Here is a 23,262-nt window from a genome sequence, read left to right as displayed (position 1 = left end):
ACTGAGGCCTGATTAACTGAACAGCAGCTGCTAAATTAGGGCTTAAAAGAAAGCAGGGAGAGGGACACAGGGAGATTATTTATTGTAGTTTTCCAGAACACTAAATACTATGCTTTCATGAAAAACATTTTGATCTCCTTTATTACAAGATTCTTTGTACCAGCAGTTGGTGATGCTATGGATATCTTACAGATAAAAAGGATTTTGCTCCAAAACCACCCAAATGTCATTGTGAAAATCTGGGGTTTGCATGGTGAAAATAAAGCAAGTGGAAGAGAGCAAACATATATAGTATAATCCTCAGTGACTTTTTTTACAGAAGAAAGGATTTTAGTGAAAAAAATACTTGCAATATATTAGTATGCTTGGCACAGTTTAAACAACATGAAGTTGAAGTATATTTCAAGCTCATACTGAGCAGTTTCTGAAGAGTTAGTAACACATTTGCACTACAAATGCCATCTTTCAAAGGAAAAAAACCTCAACATGACACTTGTGTTGTGAATTGCTCTACACCAATAGTCATAGAACAAATCACAGAATCACAAAATTACTTGGATTGGAATGGACCTTAAATATTATCTAGTTCCAACCCCCCTGCTATGGGCAGGGATGCCACCCACTAGACCAGGTTGCTCAAAGCCCCATCCAACAAGGTCTTGAACACTTCCAGGGATGGAGCATCCACAACTTCTCTGGGCAATCTGTTCCAGGGCCTCATCACCTTCTGTCATCTAATTTAAATGTCTTCTCTCTTAGTTTAAAACTGTTTCCCCTTGTCTCATCACTACCTGTTCATGTAAAAAGTCACTCTCCCTCTTTTTTTATAAGCCCCCTTTAGGTACTGGAAGGTTGCTGTAAGTCTCCCTGGAGCCACCTTCTCTGTCCAGCTAAATCACCTCAGCTCTCGCAGTCTGTCCTCATAGGAGAGGTACTCCATCCCCCAGTCATCTTCAGGGCCTTCCTCTGGACCCACTCCAACAAGTCCATATCTTTCTGTGCTGAGAACAGTACACTAAGCGTGATATCACGAGAGCAGAGCAGAGCGGGATAATAACAGTGTTAAATAAGAACCACACAAGGGCGACCCATGCAAATTGGGTAAGTCTAGCTTGGGATGGAAAACAAGTAAGTACTTCACCGTAAAATGAGAAACAGTACCTCACAGCCCTTGCTTTTCCTCCCATGCACTAATACCAGTACATTCTCTTCTAACTTTACAGTATCAGATTTACAGGGGGTTTACATTTGTTTGCTTTTCTTTTTTGTTTGGTTGTTTGTGGTTTTTTTAAGCCCATCTCTTGGGTCTGCAAATAAATGCCAGTCATATATTTATCAAAGAGGCAGACTGGTAATTGCAGGAAAACACCTTACCACTAGTTTGACCTGAGGTAGATACAGTATTTGGCAGTACACTCCCTGCAGCATAATCTTCTACAATAGCTGGAAATATACTGGAAAAGGCACACAGGCATGTTTAAAAACAAAACGAGCCTACACACAGGTCAAAATGTAACCTTGACTACTTTTTGAAGCAGTGGAGGGAGAAGGGTGAAACGAAGTGCAAAACTATATTCTGCTATCCAATCACATAAATACTGAACTCAGGAGATAGCCACTTATCATGTTTTTCCTTCATGACCTATACAGGGAAAAAAAAAAAACCAACAAAATTTTTGCAACCAGTTTGCTCAGTTTGGTTTTGTTTTAGCTTTGTTTTGCTGTGGTGGCTTTTTTTGTTTGCTTTGTTTGCTTTTTTTTTGGTCTGGTTGGTTTTTTCGTGTTTTCTGGTTATTTTCCAACCTGTTTGTATAAGGTACTTAATGGTTGGCTGAAAGCAGGCAAGCAGCTTCACAAACAGACTGACAGCTCCCAAAAGCTGCCCTTTTTAAAGCCAGTGAACACTTGGAAAGCTTTGGAATGCCAGAAAGTTGTAGCCTTTGGGTTTGGCTTAACATAACCATCCTTGCACTGAAAATGGCAGATCAACAGACACTAAGCCTGCTATCTTCACATCTTGATCTGCTAGCATTAAGGTCTCACATTCACATTTCTGCCAAAGGATTCCAGAGAGAGTTGGGAAAGGTATTTTCAGTATTTTCATACTAAAAAAGAAAACTCTGCTGCTATACTAATGGAAATTAAGCTAAAGTTACACTTTTGGATGACACCATCCATGGAAAACAACCAGAGGAAATTATTTCCACCCCTGCTTATTTCAGCACTCACCTGGCTAAATAACCTTTGGGTACAGGTAGTTATCCTGTCATGCCACTTCTGGCATGATGCCCACGCAGTTTTCAGTGCATTTGAGCAGCACCATTCTGCAACTGCTGGAATATGCTGAATGACCAATCCTGCTTTTAATCAACAAATGGGCACAAGGGCCACTTCTTTCCTTTCTGCAGCAAGGAGACCTTCCCAAAGAAAAACTATTAGCAGAAACCATATAATTCAGCACTGTTAAAGCAGATGTGAGTGACTGACTCAGTAGCAAGTAACTCCACGCAGCTGCTAATGGCAAATTTGAGGCTGCTTTAATCCCACGGAAAATAGTCAGGCACTACTGTGGAGATTTTGTATTAAAAAGATCTTGTAAATGACAGCTGAAATGTAAATTTCCTACAAAGAGACTGCACTGAAGGAAGTGCTCACAGCTCTCCCTCTTTTAGTCCCACGTGCCTAAATGTTCCATTTCTTCACCTTGTGTGGTTGATATTCCCATTAGCATTCTTAAATTTTAAATCACCTAGAGGAACTCAGTGTCAGAATTCTGAATATACATGGTGATTTTGTTCCTTTTTTGCCTTTCAGTAATACACTTCGGTACCTGGGGCACTATAATTTCTTGAAAATGAGCTAAAGTATGCTGGACAATAAAATATCATAGTCAGGACCTGGTGCTGTGTAGCTGCCCAGTACAACTGCAACACAGGACTCTCTCTGGCCCCATTCTTCTGCTACAGTGGGAAGGCACTGTCAGTACATCTGGCCCACATAATCAGAGACAGAGAGGCTAAGAATTTGTTCTTTTCACCTTCCTTATATACCTGCACAATAAAAACATGTAGGTGCATGCACACGTTTGTCTCTGTAGGAATCTACCTGTCAAAAAACAAGATGAAACATAACTCTACTTTCCTATTTTAAAAAGGGAATGAGGAAAATGAGAGCAAATACCTTCACCAGAAACATGTTTTTTTGACACTTACCAAGAAGACAGATATGGCCTTAGCAAAGTTTTCTAAAGTACAGTTCTCAAATTACATACTCCTGAACCTGTTTGTATAGCACTAACATTGCATTATCAGTCTCCACTGCAAAGTCAATATCTATCGGGTGCCAGTAGGACTGTGCATCCAGTTCCAGCTATGCCCTTGGAGTTCCCACCCAAAAGGCCTTTGACATTATACACACACACTGTGGCTGTGAAAGCAATTTGTCTTATTTTACAGTGATGTTTATTTGTGGTGACTTGTTTTGACATTTCCTTTGCCTTAGCACATAAGCCCTTCTGAAGCACTCTGCATCCAAACACCTTTAAAATGCATCCACAGTTAAAAATACAAGAAATACAATGGAAGAATAAAGTAACTCAGACTAAAGAAAAGAATGGCAGTGGCGCAGAAGATTACTCTTTCCCTTCCTCAGAACAAAACCGCTAACAAATAAAAGTTAAGAAATTCTAGATAGTGCTGAACCAGTCTCCCCTTCCTTAGAGAGGAGGTGCTAGCACATCTGCATTTTTGCTATCTCAGCCATTTATGGGACAGAATCAGGCTGAAAGTCATCACAGTCAAAGGGAATTTGACATATTCTCTAGCAAGAAATAATCTGTTATGTGAACAATGACAAAAGGAACAGCACCAATTATATTTTTGAAGGCGGTCTTAAAGTTGTGCCAGATCATAATGAGTTCCTGTTCAGAAACAGAAAATTCATCTAGCATTTAGCTTTGTGGATAATCTGCAACGTCTTCCTTAAAAACCCACAATATTGTGTTTTCACAAATTACACCAATCCTTTGTCAGGTATGTGTGTATAGTAAACACAAAGTTTTTTTAGCTGTTGTCTCTTCCCACAAAGCATAGAGATGAAGCAAACAAACAGCTTCATAGATAAGGCAGATTGGATCTGTAGAAATGACAAGTTTTACTCCTGGCTCTTTCAAACCGGCATATTCTCTTTACTTCTTACTACTTCCTTCTGTCCTCCTCTTCCACCTCCCTTCCCTGAAACTTGAGATGATAGGAGGGCACTTCTGAAAACCGTGAATGAGGAGAGCTAACCACGGCACTTACTACAGAAATTGATATATTTTCTAGTAAAAGTAAGAGCAGAAAGTATGGCCCTCTTCAAAGCCTATAGAAGTAATGAAAGCGAAATCTGGTCTATACAGGTCACTAGACAATCTGTATGCCTGTCAGAAATAAGCAACATGATTAGCATCTGTCATGTTCAATCTGTTTTTTCACACTCTTCCCTGAGGAGCAGCACACACAAGGAGAATTTTATCTTGCTTTCTGATTTCCTGCTTTGCTTTTTGTTTTCAGGTACATGCTGATGAATACTTTATACTCTGTATATTGATAAGAGGAAAGCTCATAACGGACTTTAGTCTTGCTGGGAGATGAAACTATAGTTTTGGATGGGACTACATCTCTTGCACAAAGAAGTGTAGGCTATGCCAAAGAAATAGTTTTTATTTCAATACCAACAGACAATTTTCCAAAGAACAGGTTCTGGTTTTTTCCCAGATATAAAACCTTGAATCTAAGATCTTGAACTTGATTAGAAATCCTGTGAGAAGCCAGAACAGCATATGAAGAAGGGGTGAGAGGTACTCATAAGAGCCTGTGCTATGCACAGATACGCTCTAGTTTTCTGGAGTAGCCAGTTACCATCTCAGGCACAGCTTCATTTAGTATGATGCATATCAGAAGATCAGACTGCTGTCTTCTAGAGAGGAAAGGAAACTAACCACCTGGAGGTTGGGTAGGGATCCCTCTTTGCACAACTCCTTTCATGCTTGCACCTCTAGGATGGCTTTGCACTTCTTGTGTTCCTACTCATAATGTAGTACTGTACACCCTTCAGGGCTGAAAAGTCCTTCCACAGCAAGGACCCCTAATTTAGAACAAGAAAATTTGCTTATGTCATTCACTACCTTTATACCCTCTGTTGCCAAGACCTTCTAAAAGGTCTAAAATCCACAACCTTCACACTCATTCACATCCCATATCTCCTTCCAAAATTTTCCAGTTTCCTTTTGCTTTTTCTACTTCACCCTATTTTCCCTCTGGTAGATGTGTGTTCTTATGTATTTCCTTTTCCATTCACAGTCCTAATAGTTTTTAAAATTCAGTTTGCTTTGCACAGGAGATTCAGACAAGAGCACAGAACCTCAGTGGAACATGTTGTATGACTTGGAGAAGTTCCAAGTCCAGAGACCAGCAGATCTCCTGACCTATCACTTCTGAGGCTGCTAAACTTTGAATGAACGTGGTAGTCATGCAACCTGCTGGTGAATTAAAACATAGTTGTGATATAATATGAAATGCTTTTTAAAATACCTAGCAAATATAGAACAGAAAATTGGAGATACAAACGTCAACTTTGGAAATGAAGTCACTGAGCCTACTCAGTAGACACCCATCCTTTCCTACTGACAAAATATATGTGTACTTTAGAGCGGACTGAGGCTGAATTATTAGATTGCTTGGGAACAGGGACAAATGCCAGTAGGCTTGGGTAGAATATCCAATGAGTATATTAAATGCATTGTTATTTCCCATTTAAATTTAAGATCATTACCCGTATCCCACATGCACATATACACATACTATCATTGCCATTAATAATAGTAGTTTATTCTGTCCTGGCAGTTTTTTGTGATTAAAACATACAGCAATACAGACTGTATTGTTGAGCAGCCTGAACATCTTTTTAATTGAAGTTTGCACAGCATGGAACAGAACTCTCTAAAATATAACAAAATATCTGAGTTTATGTCACAGGTCAGGACTTTAGCTCACATCATTCCACGTCGGTTTGTATCAGCTCATATCAGGAACCGTATGAAATACTCAATAGGTCCAAAATCTATTTCCCTATCACTTCTCAAAGCATTCTTAGTGGGTATACCATTTAAACTTACCCGCTGCACCTCTTTCTTTATTACTTTGTTTCATTTACTTGCAATAATGACACCTACTATTGGCAATTCTTTTTGCCATTTTGTTGGTTGACAGTGTGCCAAGGATGAAATCTGGTCCACTGTTAAACATTAACGTTGTTAGACTGAAGATGATCCTCCCTCCTCCAAGTACTATAGAGAAACAATTTGTCTAAAAGGCCAAACTCACAGCACAGTGCCTTCTGCAGTCTCCGGATTTTGATGGCTGTACGGTAGGCAGAGAAGCGTACGTTGTTCAAATCAGCTGAAACAGCAGAACAGAAATATGAGAGGCTCTAAATATAGAGTCCATAATTTTCCTTTCCATATAAATCTTCACATTTTGGAAGAAGTCTGTTATCCCTTGTCTTCTCTGCAATGAATTAATAGGATATACCAGAGCAAATTAAAAAAACTGACAAGTTGGGATCTCAGTCCAATCCATCTGCAGGGAAAGCCTTCTGACTCTGACAGTCCAGAACCTTAAAAGATTGGCACCCCAGAAATCCTAGAAACACTAGCTTGAAACATGCTAGAAACACTAACTTGGCACATGTAATACATACACATATGATAGAGTTTTACAAACATGTTAGGCACCGGTTCATAGTTTCCAGACAATTGCTCAAATACAGTATGTTTTGCAAATAATTTACAATTCCATCAGATAACATACAGGAAACAGAGGGCAGCAAATGTCACAGTAACAGAAAAAAAATGCCTTTTTAAGCCATAATTTCTATGCCATTACTTTGTAAGCAGTGCTACAAAAGGGACAGTCAGACTGTTGTAAGCTCTATTTTAGAAACTGGTACAGTAACATTTTTTCCTCATTTAACAGTATTTTTAGCCTTTCTCTCCTTAGAATGGGAGATTTCACAGTAAATGCTGATGCTATCAGGGCACATCGAACTAATTGTATCATAATACAGTTTAGCCTTTACCAAAAGCATAGCTGCTCTAATTCATTACAAAAATTAGTTCCTTGCAGCCCAGCATCCCGGCTTAAACACACAGACAGCCTATATCATTGGACAACTCCTTTTGAAGTTAAAAGAAAAGAAACAAGGTACTGCCTTAAAGCATACAGAGTATATTGTTCAGAATTAATATTAGCAAAAGACAATACGTATGGCATGACCAAGGCAGTAGGTTTCATGCAGAGTGTGTCTCACTGCAAAGTGGGAAATGCTGTTACACACAATTCATGGCAACTCAAACATGGTCATTATACAAAGGAGCTTTTACTCATGGAATAAAAATCACATAATATTTTATTTTAAGAAATGCACTCACCCAAGGACTGGAACAGATCAGTCATTTTAGGATGATCCCAACAAGTTGTCTGTGTTTCATGACTACAAAGGAACAAAGTAATCAGAGTTTCAGGAAACACACTCACATTTACAAAGAATAAAACCCAAAGATATTCTGATTTTCTGCATATAAGCGGAAAGAAATCCCTCAGCACTAATTAAAACACGTAATCTGTGTCATTCAGTTCCTCGACTTTCTAATCAGAAAGTTAGACAGGCAATAGCCCACCCATATTTAATAATATTTACTTTCTATTCTAACTAAGACTATAACCGTTGAACTCTGATCCTGCAGCTAAGAGGTAAGCTAAAAAGGTAAAATGCAAAAATTTCCTGAGGTTGTAAAAACAATAAACATACTTGTAAAACCAATTAAAAAATAAAGAGTATTGAGATTTTATTTCAATTTTCATTGTATATCTGAATACATGTATCTGAACACATACAATAATTTTAAGCTTTATCTGTATGTATTATCAAACCATTTAGGTTGGAGAGGACCTTTAAAATCATGGGAGTCAAATGGAAAGCCTAATTGCTGTTCACACAACCAATCAATAAGTATCTTCATTTATGGGGTGCACTCTACACTACTGTCCACAGAACACAGATACAACAGGCAGCATCCCTTTACCTACTGTTTAGTGATGCTGTTTCAATTTATCAAGGTTTCAAGTATGCAGCTGTAGGGGTCAAAACATATATTATGTCCACGGAAATCTCCAGTTCCCTTCTGTGAGTCACATTTTAGTTGTATTTATCAATATTAACTGCTGGAATGATTGCACATTTTTACTCACAAAGTATTAGATTTGAATTAGATTTGCAAGATAATTAATCAGAGAAGTCATGTTAAAAAGATCACAGAATTATCTTTAAAAGTTAATGAAAATGAAATTATGCTAGGTTAGCAAATTTAACAGTAATGAGTAGAGAATGCCATGTACTTCACCTTTGTTTCCCTCTGAAAATTGTTAATGTGCACACTTTTTTTTCCACATAGAGGGAGGGATACTCTGTTATAAATAATGATTTTAAATACCATTAAATGTAGTGAACTGTATTATCATTTGGTATATATAAGTGGCTGTACCTCAGTGAGTGCACAATAATTTATCATCAGCGTTTATTTTTTAATTGAGAAATCAACCAAGAATAAACCGTTTTATGCTAGGTGGTACAAAAAAATGGGATAGAAGGTCTTTGCTCTGAAAAGTTGCAGAGACAGGACAAGGTACCATAAAGGGGAGGCAGGCTCCTAACAAAGGCAGTGCTGAGTGTCCTTCTTTAGATTACCCTCTGAGATACATTAGTAGAAAGTGCATGAAATACAGCTCTGCATAGGGGATACGATCTTCATTTTAGAGTCCATGCACCAGTGTGACCCTTCTAGCTTTCAGTCTAGCCTAACTCTTCAGAGACAGCTTCTCCCTGTCATCAGGCTTCACAATCTGCCATGGATCTCATTTGTCTATGTGGCATCATCACAACTTTGTGAGGTGTACTTCATGGAAGTTCATAGACAAAATTACATATTTCCTATTAATACAGTAGGTATAAATCTTCTTTTCCTTCTTTGTGATTATTCCCTAGTAGATAACTGAAAGGAAGGAGAAGCCTTGCACATGATTATATTTAAACAAGAGAGATTTATACAACAACCAAAACAACTTCTGCTAGACCTTGATTGACTTTGAAATGCTATAGCAAACAGTCCCCAATTCAGAACAAGAACATATTTACATCTGAACACATTTTTCCTGAACAGAAACTTTTATTTGATTTCAGTGTGATATCATCATCACATGAACTGCATTCATGTTTCACATTCAAGCCTCTGATATACTGCACTCCAAAGCTAATGCATGTCAGTATCTAAATCAGTGGGTTTGCACTTTCTAGATAGACACTTTTAAAACAGCACTATGTTTATCCTTGTCCAGAAAAGTCATTTCAAAAACAAGTTGCTTGACAATCATTTTCCTGGAAAAGGCACACCAATAAATCATCATGAAGCCAGCAACAAGAAAGGGATGTATCTAGGTTTGGTGCTTTGCCAAGGTAAAGGCAACTGACTACAGCATTCTCAAAAACCCTGGTGTCAAAGAACTACAGTATATTAGAAAGAAGAACATATACAGCTTCAGTAAATAGGAACAGAAAATATAATGGTTCAAACAGGCCAACTTATTTAATAACCTCAAAAGTACTCCTGAAGCTGACAAATGCCTGCACTATCATGTTAAGCGGGATGTCATAATTATCATGTTCCCAATTAGGATTGATTTCTGCTGACAAAACCCATTGCAACTGCCCACAGAAATGGAACCAATATGCAATCAATTTAATAAAGCCTGTTTTAAGGACATTGCTTCAACCCAACTTTCCGAAGAATCCCCCCAAAACAAAACAAAAAACCCAAAATGCCAAACAACTGGTAATTTTGCTATCAACATAATAACTGAAGAGGATTTCCTAGGATTTTCTGAGAAAAAAAAGTCTTAACTAAAACACCTTCAAGCTTTTATGTTAAAAGTAAAGGAGGTGGTAGGACTGTGACAGAAGCTATACATATATGTATACATAAAAATACATTTCTCTCTATTTTAAATGTTGAAATATTAGTGCAAGCACTGAATGTAAACAACCTGCAATGCAGCTGAACCAAATCCTGTTTACTGCCTTAGAAACTACGATGTCAAAATTAGTCACGATTATAAAGACTTTGTTGAATTGCAGCCTTTAGTTCTGAGTTCCCTATTTTCTAGTATTGAAAATACAGTTCCATGAACAAATCTATTTCCAACTAGTGGGGTGCTGTAAGAATCTCACCTGGGAAGTGTAGCAAAAGCACAAAGTTTTTTTTGCTAGGTCCAGAGACCTCCTTCTTTTTTTTAAATTTTTTTTAATTAAAAAAAAAAAGAAAAAAAAAATAGTTAAATACTTGGATAAATTCTCACTCTTTTCTTATTATCCCTCTGGAAATATACTCCATTACACATTCATAATGCTTAATTAGGATGTGGGTATAGTTAATTGCAATTTAGATTACATTTCTAAGTAATTTATAAACCAAAATGCAATGAATTAGAACTTATTTTACTAATGGAACTTTAACCCTTAAATCAAGTTTCCAAGATTTAAGAACAAACAACAGTTTCATTATTGAAACTGTATGCTTTAAATATAGTGTCAGTACAACTTTATCTGAAAGACTAAAATCACTTTAAAAGTGACAACATGCCACGCAAAAAAACCCTGTTTTGTTTTTTCTTCTGTTTTTTTTTGCTTAACATGAAGCAGAAAAAGTGAAGGAGATATCCAAAACCTTTATATCCCGACCTATCATCTCGTTTCTCAATTTAATGCAGTAAATACCTGAACAGCTAAATTTTCCCTTTACAGAACATGAAATTTATTCCTAATAAAATAATAAACATAAAACATTTTTATGTTTCTATTTTAATTGCAAGAGAAATACATTTGTGCCAGACTGTGTACAGATTAATGTGTTTTTAAAACTTATCACTTAGTTTCTTTCTATGCCATGCAGACTGTGTGAGAAAGGAGGCCCAGTGAACATCATCTGGTGAAACTGAAAAAAAGGCAAGAGAGAATCCCTTCCCCCTGACTTGTCCACAATTAAGTTAAAGTCAGTACTATCTAACAGATGCTAAATGACTACAGAGGGTGAACATGACTGTGCCAGCTTAATCCAAAAACACCTAGCAAGAAAGCATTGGTAACAGCTGAGCAATTCTGTACATAGATCCAGTAGAGAAGAGGAATGGGTTCAGAGCGAGTGAATCACCAGCTCAACAGTCTGTCCAAGGAGGTCAAAGGAGGCAGCAGCTTCACTGTTGCGGGCAGTGCTGCTACCATCACTGAATATATTCTGTGGGTAGGTTTCACTTAGATACCAAAGCCAGACTACTCTGGACAGAGCCAAGCTAAAAAGATGCAACTGTAAATTTATAAATAAGAGCTATAAAAAAACTCATCTCACTGAACTTCTGAAAAGATTCAAAACAGGCATTTAACCAAGAGCAGACAAATGTTGTGAGTCTTTCCTCTCTATTACAACTACCCTGCCACTTCTATCCCAGGCCACAGTGATGCTTGAGCCAAGAATCACCTTCTCTTGCAAGTACACTACTAACGTCAAGAACTACTTGTAGAGTGAGGTGATGTTTCCTTTGACTGAAAGTGAACAACAATTGGGCTCATTATTCATCTTGTTTGTAGATGGCACCAAAAAAAAAAGGAATTTTTCAAGGTCTACAGGAACCCAGGTCACCAGATTTCATTCTGCACAGTGGATGGCATAAGAAGGTATTTCCGCTGTCACAGAAGTGAGCTGGCCTACAGGGCAGTAACACAACAGATATGAAAATATTACACATTACCATCCACATGATTTAGTCAGGGAAGAATTTAAAGCGTTTCACTAGGAAGCATTGGTTTTTTGTTAGTATCAAAAGACTGAGTTATTCAGAGCAAGTGTCTTCTAGGTCTCTTCCGACAAACTTACGGACCCCAATGTAAGCCATGCAGCAAAACATGCACCCATAAATATATTACCTGAGAAGACAGTGTAATTTAAATAGTCTAGAGGCATTTGTGTACATTTTACTAAATAAAAAAACATGATAACCATAAAATACTACAAATTACAAAACCCCCACATATTAATGAAGTGCTCTAAAGTTTACATGACAAACATTTATCCTTACTATGCGTTTCTTATTCATCATGTTTGGTGGCAGCTTTCTAATTATAATTGGCAAAGGTATTCTACTGTAAAAACTTCTATTTACAACTTCCTGGTTGTAAATAAAAAGCTGGGGAACTGTTATCATGTCACTTAACTTATGTTCTCTAGAAATAAAAGAACAGTCCTGTTGAAGTGAAAGGATTAGGTTGTACATCTCCAGGTGTTTCAAGATGCCCATGGAGTTGTGAAAAAAATTCCATTTGTTCTTTTTCAGCTTTTTCTACCAGAAAGAAAACTAGAGACAGGTTTGTAGGTCTTTTTTTATCATTTCTTAACATGGGCAAGGCCTGTGTTGATAATCGCTGGCAAACACCACAAGAAACAGTACTCTGGCATGATGTTAAGTTCCTTTCTGTTCCTGTAGTCATTTGCACAAAACACTACCTTAAATCAGGATCTTTACTAATCACTAATGATTTGACAGCACTCAACTCTGACTTTGCTGCCCTTGTCAAAATTCAAATGGCATAACATCTTCACTTCATAAATACGTCAGTGTTGTATCTAGATACTGTATATTTTCTTTTTTTCTTTTTAAGCCCATTAGAAAATACTGTTTTGTCGTGAAAAAAGGGTTGGCATAATGCATCCCCATGGTATTGCATCTTCGAGGTTGGTAGAACAATTTATATGCAGATATTTTGAAATCACTCCAGAGAAAATGTGCTACTGCATTTCTTTAATTGAAAACAAAGACCAGCACAGGAACTGGTAATTGAAGAAACTCTCAAAACCTCAAACCTGTATTACCTCTTCCTGCAAATCACATTTTATTTTCCCTTCTAAGGGAAATACTTCTTAATACTTAAAAAAATGGGATTATGTGTATAACTAGAATAAGGAAAAAAAATAAGGTTTTTCTATTCCATTAATTCTCCCCATCTTCCCAATACAGGCATAAACCAAACATCAAGAAAGACTTTCTAAAGAGCCTTAAAAAACAGAGAAGCAGAAAACATTTTATTCCTGTACCCCATAAAGTTAAACATGATATAGAAGGTGATAACATGGAATTTCTAATATGTTCATTATGTCAGCCTCTTTGCAGGATTACAGAAAAGTAAGCACGGCAACTATGGTGTTTGATATGGATCAATTTAGTGGCTACATCAAGAAATTGCTCTCTCCGTGTAATGTCCTGCATGAGATTAAACTTACTGTGACCTCTTCTGTATCACCCTTTTGTTTCTTCTGCACAGTACAAATATCTAATAACTTACAGCATTGAAAGGTACACTGCTGAAGAACACTTAAATTACAGTTAAAAGAATAAGAGTGAGAAACACAGGGTAATTATGTTTTCTGCACATTCATCATGTTTTCCTCAAGGATGTTTAATTATTATACATAGTGTCTCCTTTATTACTCTGTTTATCTTTAGAATATTTTTATTGAAACGCTATGTAATATAGGCTTTATTTTTTTTCATTTACTATTATGGAGGCCAAGGATGTCTCATTTGTATGATAGAAATAGTTATAAATCAACAACAGCAGAAAATTCTCCTTATTAAATTTCAAACCTTTACAAACCAATCTATGAAATATGTATTCAATGGCAAGTTTGCCAAACCTTTTGTCCAAACTTCACACTTTCATTACCTAAAGTGCATTGTTAAGTACTGTGCCTGCTGTGTTGTATTCCCCTCCATATGCTCATTAGTCCCATTCTCTTTTATAAATTATGAAAGACTATAGCTTTTTTTTCCCAGCAGCATCAAGATTTTACAGTTAAGGTTTTCACTGAATTTTACTGTGACAGAAAACACAGATTACAGAAATACAAAATATTTTATCAACTGTCATTAAGAGAAAAAAAATCAAATGGGAGGCAAAAGGATTAAATAAAATTACATCAACAGAGGCAGCACTACTTCGCAACTTTGACTTACACAGTAAGACAATTCAAGAGAAGAAAAGAGAGAGGCTAAATCATGTGTGTAAGTTCAGTTCACCATATTCACCATAGCCCAGGACACATGCAAGTTGGTAAACCTGAGACCAATGAATTAGAAATCCTTCTTCCAGCTAAGCAGGTAAGTTGCTCCTTTCCAAAATGCCCCAAAACCCAGACTGCCTCTGTCTGAACACATAGGGCAGAGGAGGTTGTAAACTGGCTTTTTGATCTTTCACATGCTTCATTACCTGATTAAATACAACCCGAGGAAGGGGAGACATGCCAACTGTTAGTAAATGGGGTGGGGAGAACAAACTGGACTCCCAAGTCACAATGGTGTGCTGTCACAAAGACCTCTTTCAGAGAGACACTTCTCTCTAATCACGTAAATGCAAGCTACCTCTGGTGTTAGAAAACAGAAAAAATGCTGCTTATCTGAAAATACAGACATCTTGCATCATTTTGACATTCTCCTTACAGATTCATTGCTACCTAAATTACTCCCTCCTGCCTTCTAAGGTGCAATTCCCTAATTTTTCTAAAATTAATTCTCTCTGTGCAATAAAATTACAGAGTGCAGTTTGTTTATTTTTTTTTCAAATACCTCAACAGAGGTGCAACTACATCATCATCTGCAATTATGTCACTTTCCGAATATTTTACATTTCTCATTTAATGACACTCACAGTATGCAATCAAAATGAAGAAAATACATGAATTATGGTTATCTAAGAAAATTATGTGTTCTTATTTAGAGGTGGCCTGATTTCAATTTGCCTTTATTTCACTTCCAAATTTTTAAAACTTCTCATTTTTCAGCCACATTGGATCATACTTTTATTATCTTTGTTCTGCTGTTTTTTCTTCTTTATACCATAAAATGAACAACTGCTATCTTAAACCTTCCCTCTAAATATACAAGTCTTGCTGTAAATACAACAAATATAGTTGTTCTCAAATGATAGTTATTAAGATTCATCATAACTGTTCCTTCTACTCATGCTGTGCTTTACATCAAAGGCGAGTCTTTGCAAGGGGTTAGTACAATTAAAAAAAAAAAGAAAATTAAGTCAATCTTTCCCTCTTTCCTAGCATTCCTTTCTATATAAACATCCATCATTAAATCCTGTTGCCTATTCTCTTAAATTGTCTCACTCATGTAATCACTAATCACACAGTCAGCATGTTTTTTCCTGTCAGTATTGTTTTTCTCTCTTCTTTAAACTGTGTTTGAAATTAAGGAACACAAAAAGATTGAAAAGGGTATTTAAAGCCAAGAATACTCTCCAGTCTGATCATAACAAAGCAAATGAAAGTCAGAATCAGTTCTTTTCTGCTTTATCTTCCACAACTCTCTGATTTATCTAGCTGCTTCTGAAAACAATGATGATTAGATCAGTAAGAAATAAAAAATGTAGGAAACTGCCAAGGTCACTCTGCTTTTCAGACTGTGAAGCTACTGAAATTCAGTATTCATCCTCAAGTTTTTTAAAATAAATAAATCCTACCAGTTACACATACCATCATTCTCTTTCAAGACACAAGAATCAGCAGAATATATCATGTTGCAAGTAGGGAAAGATTACTGGAAAAGTCTTCCTTGAGATGCAGTAGTTAGTCCTGCTGACTTCATTAAGGCCATCTTGCAAATTAAACAGCGGTCTCTGCTACTATAAAGACCTCGCCCCTCAGAGAACATGCCCTACACTTCTGCTCCCTTACCAAACTTCCTGTGCAAGACCATTAAAACAATTTCTGAGGGATGCTGGGGTTTCTTTCGCAGCCCCAACTGGCTTCATCCCCCAATCTAGCTCTAGGGCGGCCAACACACCAGAGGAAGCCCACAGCACAAGTGGATACTTGGCCACCAACTGGTGAGCTTGCAGGACTAGGACTGCACCTAGGGCACACAACTGGAAAGACTTGAAAACTTTTTTCTCAACTAGCAATGATAAAAAAAAGATTTCTCAAAAACTGAACTTTGGCTGAGGTGGAGTAAGAGAGATGCTCGGAAACTCAAAAGAATGTATTAAATATGAAAAAAGGATACACACATGAAATATTCAAGTTTAAAATATTTGCCTTGTTCAGCACAGATGAGAAGCTTTAATATTAGTCTGTTCCATCTGTTCCCATCTCTGTTCCCCAACTCTGAATGCACCAATGAGCTCTGCAAAACCCTCTGCGTCCAACTCACACCTGATAAACCCTCCCAACTCCAGCTATCAGCTCTGATAGAGCAGGAAAGTGAATTGCCATCTTTCAACGTCCAGTAAGGACATACCCACAAGAAAAAAATCACAGGCTTAGGGTAGTTTTCCTCTTGCTTTCTGAAGCTTGCTACTTCAGCATTTTCCTTGAATTACTGCTGTAGGTGTGATCACTTTAATACACTTCTGCCTGAGTCTTGGCAGTGAGTGAGCCTTTGCATCCTTTTGCCCTCTCCTCTTCCACTCAGGACGAAGCCAGGAACCTCTTCTCCAGTGTGTCATAGTTTTTCTTGCCTCCTGCAAAACTTTTCAGGAGAAGCAGAAATGCTTTCACAGAGAATTCAAGGATCTTCACAGTAGGTTTTTGCTTTTTCTAGTTACCTACTCAGACCCTTTAAAGAAATTAATCTTCATATGACAGTTTAAAAATAATCGTCACACCTCAAGAGTGATAACAGGTTTGATTGACACGAATTGACTGTTACCTGCTTTTCAAAGCTCTCAAGTACTCATAAATTGTTTGAAGCACAAAACGTGGTTCTCAGATCTCAGATTTATGAGCAATATGCAATAGTAAAAAAACCTCATTTGTGTTCTTTAGAATGAACTATCTTCAAGTCCAACTCACAGTCATTCTACCTTAAAAAACCTACCCTTTTCCCAAACTCAAACTGATAACATTTTAACAGATTTCCTTCAGCCTAAAATGAACTGCTTGGGTCTCCCTTACTATACACTGCACCTTCTTAAAATTTCATTTACCTCTCTGGCAAAGCGCTATCCTCCTCTCAAAGCTGCAATCTTTGATCTTTAAAGTACTGGCAAACAGTACATAAATAAATGCTGATAGATTAAGAAAAGCCAAGTTATGGACTGCTCTGAGTAAAACACATCAAAATCTCTTTACCTCCATAACTAAGTATTCTTTATTATTTTCAAAATAAGTATCTCGACCATTCCTCTTGGTAATCAAGGTATTTGTACAATTTTTGTAAATATTTATGAAAATGCATAATTTGCCTTAAAATCAAGCACTATAAGAACTTCCATAAAGTAAAGAAAAGGACAGAAGGACAGTCAACACATGTATATTTCCAAATAAATTTGGCACAAAAAGATGAATGGGCTCAACAGATATTAGTCACCACTGGTTTGCTATAGGTTATAAACTTTGCATTTTTAAATACATTACTTATTCAGCTTTTTTTCCCTTTACAGTTTACACTCTGGATGAGCCACACACATAAGAACAAGTCTAGTTTGAATACTGATAACGTATTATATTGAAATGTCCCTGCTGTTTCCTACCTGTTTGAGTGAGGTTTTAATTTGGGTTTGTCATTGATTTCTATTTACATATTTCTAAATTATATAGCATGTAAAGCAATAAACATGACTATATAGTATATGCAGCAGAACACTAAGTAGAGAAACTCCTTGTAACATTTCTAGCTACTACTTAGTCCCTATGTTTTTCTGCCAGGTTATGGTGATAAGACTCTCTGGTAGGGTTAAGGAAAAAAGAATAAAAGGTAAACTTACTTGATATAATAGGGCACTTTGTTATGTGAAACAGATCTCTGCCATGGAAACTGTACTGAGGCTGAGGAAATAAAGACAAGGTAGTTATGAGAAAGCACGTGTCAAATTTAAAAATCTAACTATCTTTTATTTATTTTATAATTAATATGGTTATAACAGATGGAAACAAAATTTCCCAGACTATTTTCAGTAATTAGAAAATCAGCAAAAGAAAACTATGGCAATCTATCAAGATGATTCCAGACATCTATTTGAAGCCACACTGGAAATAAAACAAATGTGGTGATTCTACTTCAAAGAAGGATAATAAATTCTAAGCAAGCAAGCTATCCACTCAGGGAAAATGTAGACACTGGTTTTCCTACCTCTATGGAATTATTATCGGTTTATGCTTTGAAAATAAATTATTCCACTACTATAATTAATGCTCTGCAACAGGACAAAAAAGAAGAAATATCAATCTTATTTTTATTAGTTACAACCCTTATATAAGGGTTCCTATTTGCAACTCAAATTAATATTGATTACTTAGATATCATCCATAACATCAAGAAGCCTTCTGCACACTGAGTTGAAAAAGGCATGAAGTCAAACATGACACTACAACTATGCTTATCTAAAGATCCCAAGAGATAAAAGGTTAAAAAGTGTTAAGGCCAACAGGACTGCTGGTGGACAACTTATAAGCAGCTGCTTACTGAAAAAACCACAGGTACACATACCTACCAGAAATTACCAGACTAGTACCTGGGTAATTAGGGTTTATCATGGAAAAAACTCACTTCACTAGATTCACTATAGAACCAGAGATGGAAAGTACAGGTAGGAATAAACGATCATCACAATGGAATGAATTTATACTGCACACATATGGCAACACTTCTGAGACAGAGTGCCTACTCATGGGTGCTAACACCCCTGTTTCAAAACTTGCTAAAATGACACACAGCTTTGATCCACATTGCATCTCAAGTAATTAAACTCTCAATTAATGCAATTTTCTGCAAGCATGGCCCACTTTAGAGCCCATCCCTCTTTGGAAAAAAACATCCATTTGACAGTAACAAGCTGTGTAAGTCCCATAGGCTGTTGCAGCTACAGTGAGAGGCATGTCTCACCCTGCTACTAGTTGACTGCTTCCCAAGAGGTTTAATGGCTGTGACCTCACACAAAATTTCATGGTTTACAATTTAAGAAACATTCATGTACTGAAAACACAGATTAACTGAGAAGAATATTTGGGAAACTACAGGAATAAAGTAAACCACATTATTTACTGGAAAAAATAGAGAAAATTCCATCTCAATATTTAAAGAAGAGAATAACATTTGCAATTAAGAGGTAGGCAGTTACCTGGTAGAGAAAAAAAACCTAATAAAGGCTAAATGCTCAAACAGAGATAGCTAACTGAAAAATAATCCTTAAGCATTCGTAATTCTGGGGGGGGGGGGGATCAACAAGATAGGTGAAGGTGGCCTTCAGCTTTAGAGTTTCTTTCTCTAGTATTGCCATTTTGCACCTATGGTGGCTCCTGTACTACTATACTAATTATGTCAGCTAGAAAATTGCTCAACTACAATTTATATGCTAAAACAGATATTCTTCAACAACACAAATATGGAATAAAAAGTGTAATCAATTAAATTACTAATTACTATGGACCAAGTCACGCTCTACTTGTTTGGAAACAACCTTTGTAAAACATTGCCAGTTCTCTGCTGCATGAAGCTCTGGAAAATGAGACTACCACTGTTTTTTAAAAATCAGTTTCCTGATGAAAACTGAACGTAGTAATCATCAATTCTGGCACTCACTAGCAGGCCTCTTGGTATTAGTATGGCTGAGAGGTGCTTTAAGCAGGTCACTGAATACCTAGCTATTATTTAGGGAACTTGTGGAGTCAGCACTCTGTGGATGTTCAAGGATTCATCTCAGAAGCATACAAAAACACAACAGAGAGAAGTGGATCATCAACCTTGGAAAATAAACTAATTACAGAAGAGACAAGTTACTATTTCTAAGGCAGGAGACAGCAATCTTTTTGCAAAGAATAATGGATTATGAGGATTCTTCACCTTCAGCTGTTTTAGGGATGTATAAAATTTACTGCTCAGTAACTAATTTGCAACAGGCTTACCTTCCATCTCACAAGCACTGAAAAAAGTTCAACATACTCTTGCCTCCCAATGAAGGGAGAGGAAACAACAGCTCAGCAAAAAGAGGGATCATAGATCGTAGTGGACTACTAATACTGCTTTACCTCAGCCTCCTCCCACAGAACATTTTAGGAAGGGCTAATATGTTTTTTGATAGTCTTCAAAAATGTTTTGAAGCACTTTCTTAGTGATGGACTGCATGAATCCATCTAATTGGTGTTCTACAAACTCAAACAGCAGTATCAAATGCTGTACTGTGTCTTTTTAGTACTGAGATGTTTCTAGCCACCTCAGAGATGAAATCACTGGACTAATGGGGCTGGAATCAGGGTGCTGGATAATGTCATCTAGGCTCCCATTCCTATGAAAGGTTGGGTCAGATAATCTTTTGAACTCCATCCCTTTCAACCTGGGCTATTCTATGAATCTGATAAACAGGTAGAGATAAGTGTTTTGCTAGCACAAATTACTGAGTAAATGATAACTGGGATCTCATCATATCATCTTGGCTAGGCTTCACGAATGAAGACTTGGGAAGGACTCCACCCACATTTGCTACAAGCGTGCTGGTAGCTAAAGAGGCCAATGCGAGGTAGACAAATCCGGTTGCAAACTGGGATCTAGTCAGCTGACAATGGTGTGATGGCAAGTTATGTTCCCCTGTAAGGATTTGGAGGAAAAGTAACAGGTATGTGAGGTAAATGTAAAATAGATGTTGTCAGATGAGCACAGATAAAAACCTGCCCTCTAATTCAGAAGTGCAATTTTGGAGATGAAGATTTGCACAAGACATACATATATATCAATTGCAGTTTTTGAAGTTTGAGATTGTCTTATTCAGACTACTACTCAACTTGTTCCTCACAGTTTGAAGTTATTTATTGCTGCTAAAATGGTTTGAAAATTTTGATTTAGAATATGCAGTCTTGCAACCTGTCAGGATAAAACCTTTATTTTTCCAGATTTAATGACTTTTTTATGACTTTCCTTTTGAAGTTACTGCCCCCGGCTTTCACTTAACTGACTTTATAAAAAATTGTAGGTATAAGTTCTTTAACTCTGTTTACCTGAATCTCTAAAAAGAGTTTTGTTTATTTTTATTTTTTTAACAAGTTTTTGTTGTAGTTTGTGTGGGGAAAGAGGCTGTCTTTAACAAAGAGTTTAAATGGATAACTGCATATTATTTGCTTTTCAAAAACTGTGTCACTTGGCTATAGCTCTTTGTGGTAACTACCAATATGCATTCTGGAAGCTTTCCTTTTTTTACTTTTGTATGTAACAAAACAAATGTCTCCTTAAGCCTGGAGAAGATTCTCTAAGCAGGGTTGTGGTATGCTGATATGGCACTGCATAGTCTCTTTGGACGTAACTCTATGAATGCTTAAACCAGCAAGAAAGCCAGTTCATCACTCAGTCTTGTGAATGTAGCTTTTTATTGTGACATAGCTGTAAGCCAAATTAAGGTTAAGACAAACAAAACCAGTCAACTTTTCCTGGCAAGTTTTACATGTGGACTCTGACTGATTCTCCTCCTGCCCTGATCAGTCACTTGAATATTTGCAATGGTCCAGGTGAGGAAAGGTGAACAGAACAGCCTCAACAGTGACACAGTAGTGAAGGAACTGACTGTCAAGGTTACAAGTTTGAGATTGGAAGAGCTACAAAACCACTGTGGCAACAGTAAGCTATACTTCTAATATGGCTTAAATTTAATTAACAAATAAATCATATACTTTTTAAAGTTGTTTGTTTGTTCTGTCAATTTAAGAACAGGACAAAGTGGCTCCAGGAATTGCTATTTTACATAACAGTTGTAATATTTTATATACATTGCATCTTGTTTATTGAAAAACTAACTGTCAATTTAAAATAAGAACACGGTTGTCACATAAGTCAAGAAAGGAAATCAAGAATCATTTATTGTTTTAAATTATATTAGCTGTTTAGCTATACATTGACATACAGTACTTCAGAATCTCTGGAAAAGAACTGCTCATTGTCATGCTGACTTCTCAACTCCTGCAATGATTTTATTTTTATTACTGAAGCCCTCAGTTAAAAATTGGAGAAGTGACTGGGTTAACACTTTGTCTTATTAGCCCTGATGACAGCAGGTAGGCTAGAACATCGGAAAAATCAACATGGATCTTGATATCACAACCTATTTATTTGTAGCAAATTACGTCAAATCTGCTTTTGCCCTTTTAGTATATGGGAGACCACAGGCTTATACGTCTAAAATCTTCATTAAATAGAAAAAGATGGAAGGATAGGTCTTGAGGAAGTGATGCATGTTTGCTTTCCTCAGTCCTTTATTTGAAGTTCCAGGAATGTATGACATGAAGTCTTTAATTTAAAAAAAAAAAATCCAGGCAGCTCTTCCTTTGTGTCATCCCAGCAAGAGCAGAAGCAAAAGGAAATAGAGGAAAGAGTTGGCAGAGGATGAGAAGATGTGCTTATGAACAAGCAAAGATTCTGGAACAGTCACAGGTTAGACACTGCAGCAGAGGACAAAGAATAAAACAACCAGGGCACAACAGTATTTCAGAAAGGTGGTACTAGTGAGATTGTCAGTGCAGTTATGAAGATGAAACACCCTCACAAAAACACAGAGGTAGATAATATGGAAGAAGAACTTCTTCAAGCCATAGGGAAAACTGGAGTAAAGATCAGTCAGTCTTTAAGAAAGCCATCATATCTCTCGTGTCGATTAATTCAAAGAACTTACTGGAAAGAAAGTGCTGGGATGCAGGCCCAAAATCTCGGTGTGCCTCCTGTAACTGTTTAAGGCGATCCTCTACAGACACCTACATATAAACACACATATACAAAATTTACATTGGCATTTACTTTGCAACACCAAGACCATGATAAGAAAACCACTTGTTTACATTCATTTTTAGTGAAATTAATTTGTGTGTGTCATAGCTCTCATTTGACATCCACCTATTCACGGCTACATTTTTTTTTCCACTTGCTTAATGAAAATCCTGTTCGTATCTTGCAGCGTTCTTGTGTGAGAACTGTAGATCAATAACAAACAAAAGTAGTTTCACGGTGACTATAGCCTACTGCTGAAGTTTCTGACCTCCTCCCAACCCTTCTGTTGTCTACATTTCCATAGTCAGCAGGTCTCAGTTTGATTTTATTGATCTCACAGCTGCCTTGTCAGCACAGAACCATTTTGGAAGAT

At 36.9% G+C, this 23,262-nt stretch overlaps 1 protein-coding gene across 8 annotated transcripts in view; it reads right to left on the bottom strand.

Annotated features, from left to right (window-relative positions):
* Positions 1–23,262, bottom strand: part of UTRN (utrophin) — a 368,451-nt gene that overhangs the window by 57,824 nt on the left and 287,365 nt on the right. For all 8 annotated transcript variants that reach the window (XM_017813718.1, XM_017813716.1, XM_017813719.1 and 5 more), the window contains 4 exons: positions 22,798–22,876; positions 17,914–17,974; positions 7,472–7,533; positions 6,366–6,440 (listed from right to left, as the gene is read on the bottom strand). In XM_017813718.1, the coding sequence (XP_017669207.1) occupies positions 6,366–6,440; positions 7,472–7,533; positions 17,914–17,974; positions 22,798–22,876 (277 nt within the window). The remainder of the gene's footprint in view (positions 1–6,365; positions 6,441–7,471; positions 7,534–17,913; positions 17,975–22,797; positions 22,877–23,262) is intronic.

Source organism: Lepidothrix coronata, unplaced genomic scaffold (assembly GCF_001604755.1).
Source record: "Lepidothrix coronata isolate B3197 unplaced genomic scaffold, Lepidothrix_coronata-1.0 Scaffold42, whole genome shotgun sequence".
NCBI lineage: Eukaryota > Metazoa > Chordata > Aves > Passeriformes > Pipridae > Lepidothrix > Lepidothrix coronata.
This window is presented reverse-complemented; position numbering and strand designations above follow the sequence as displayed.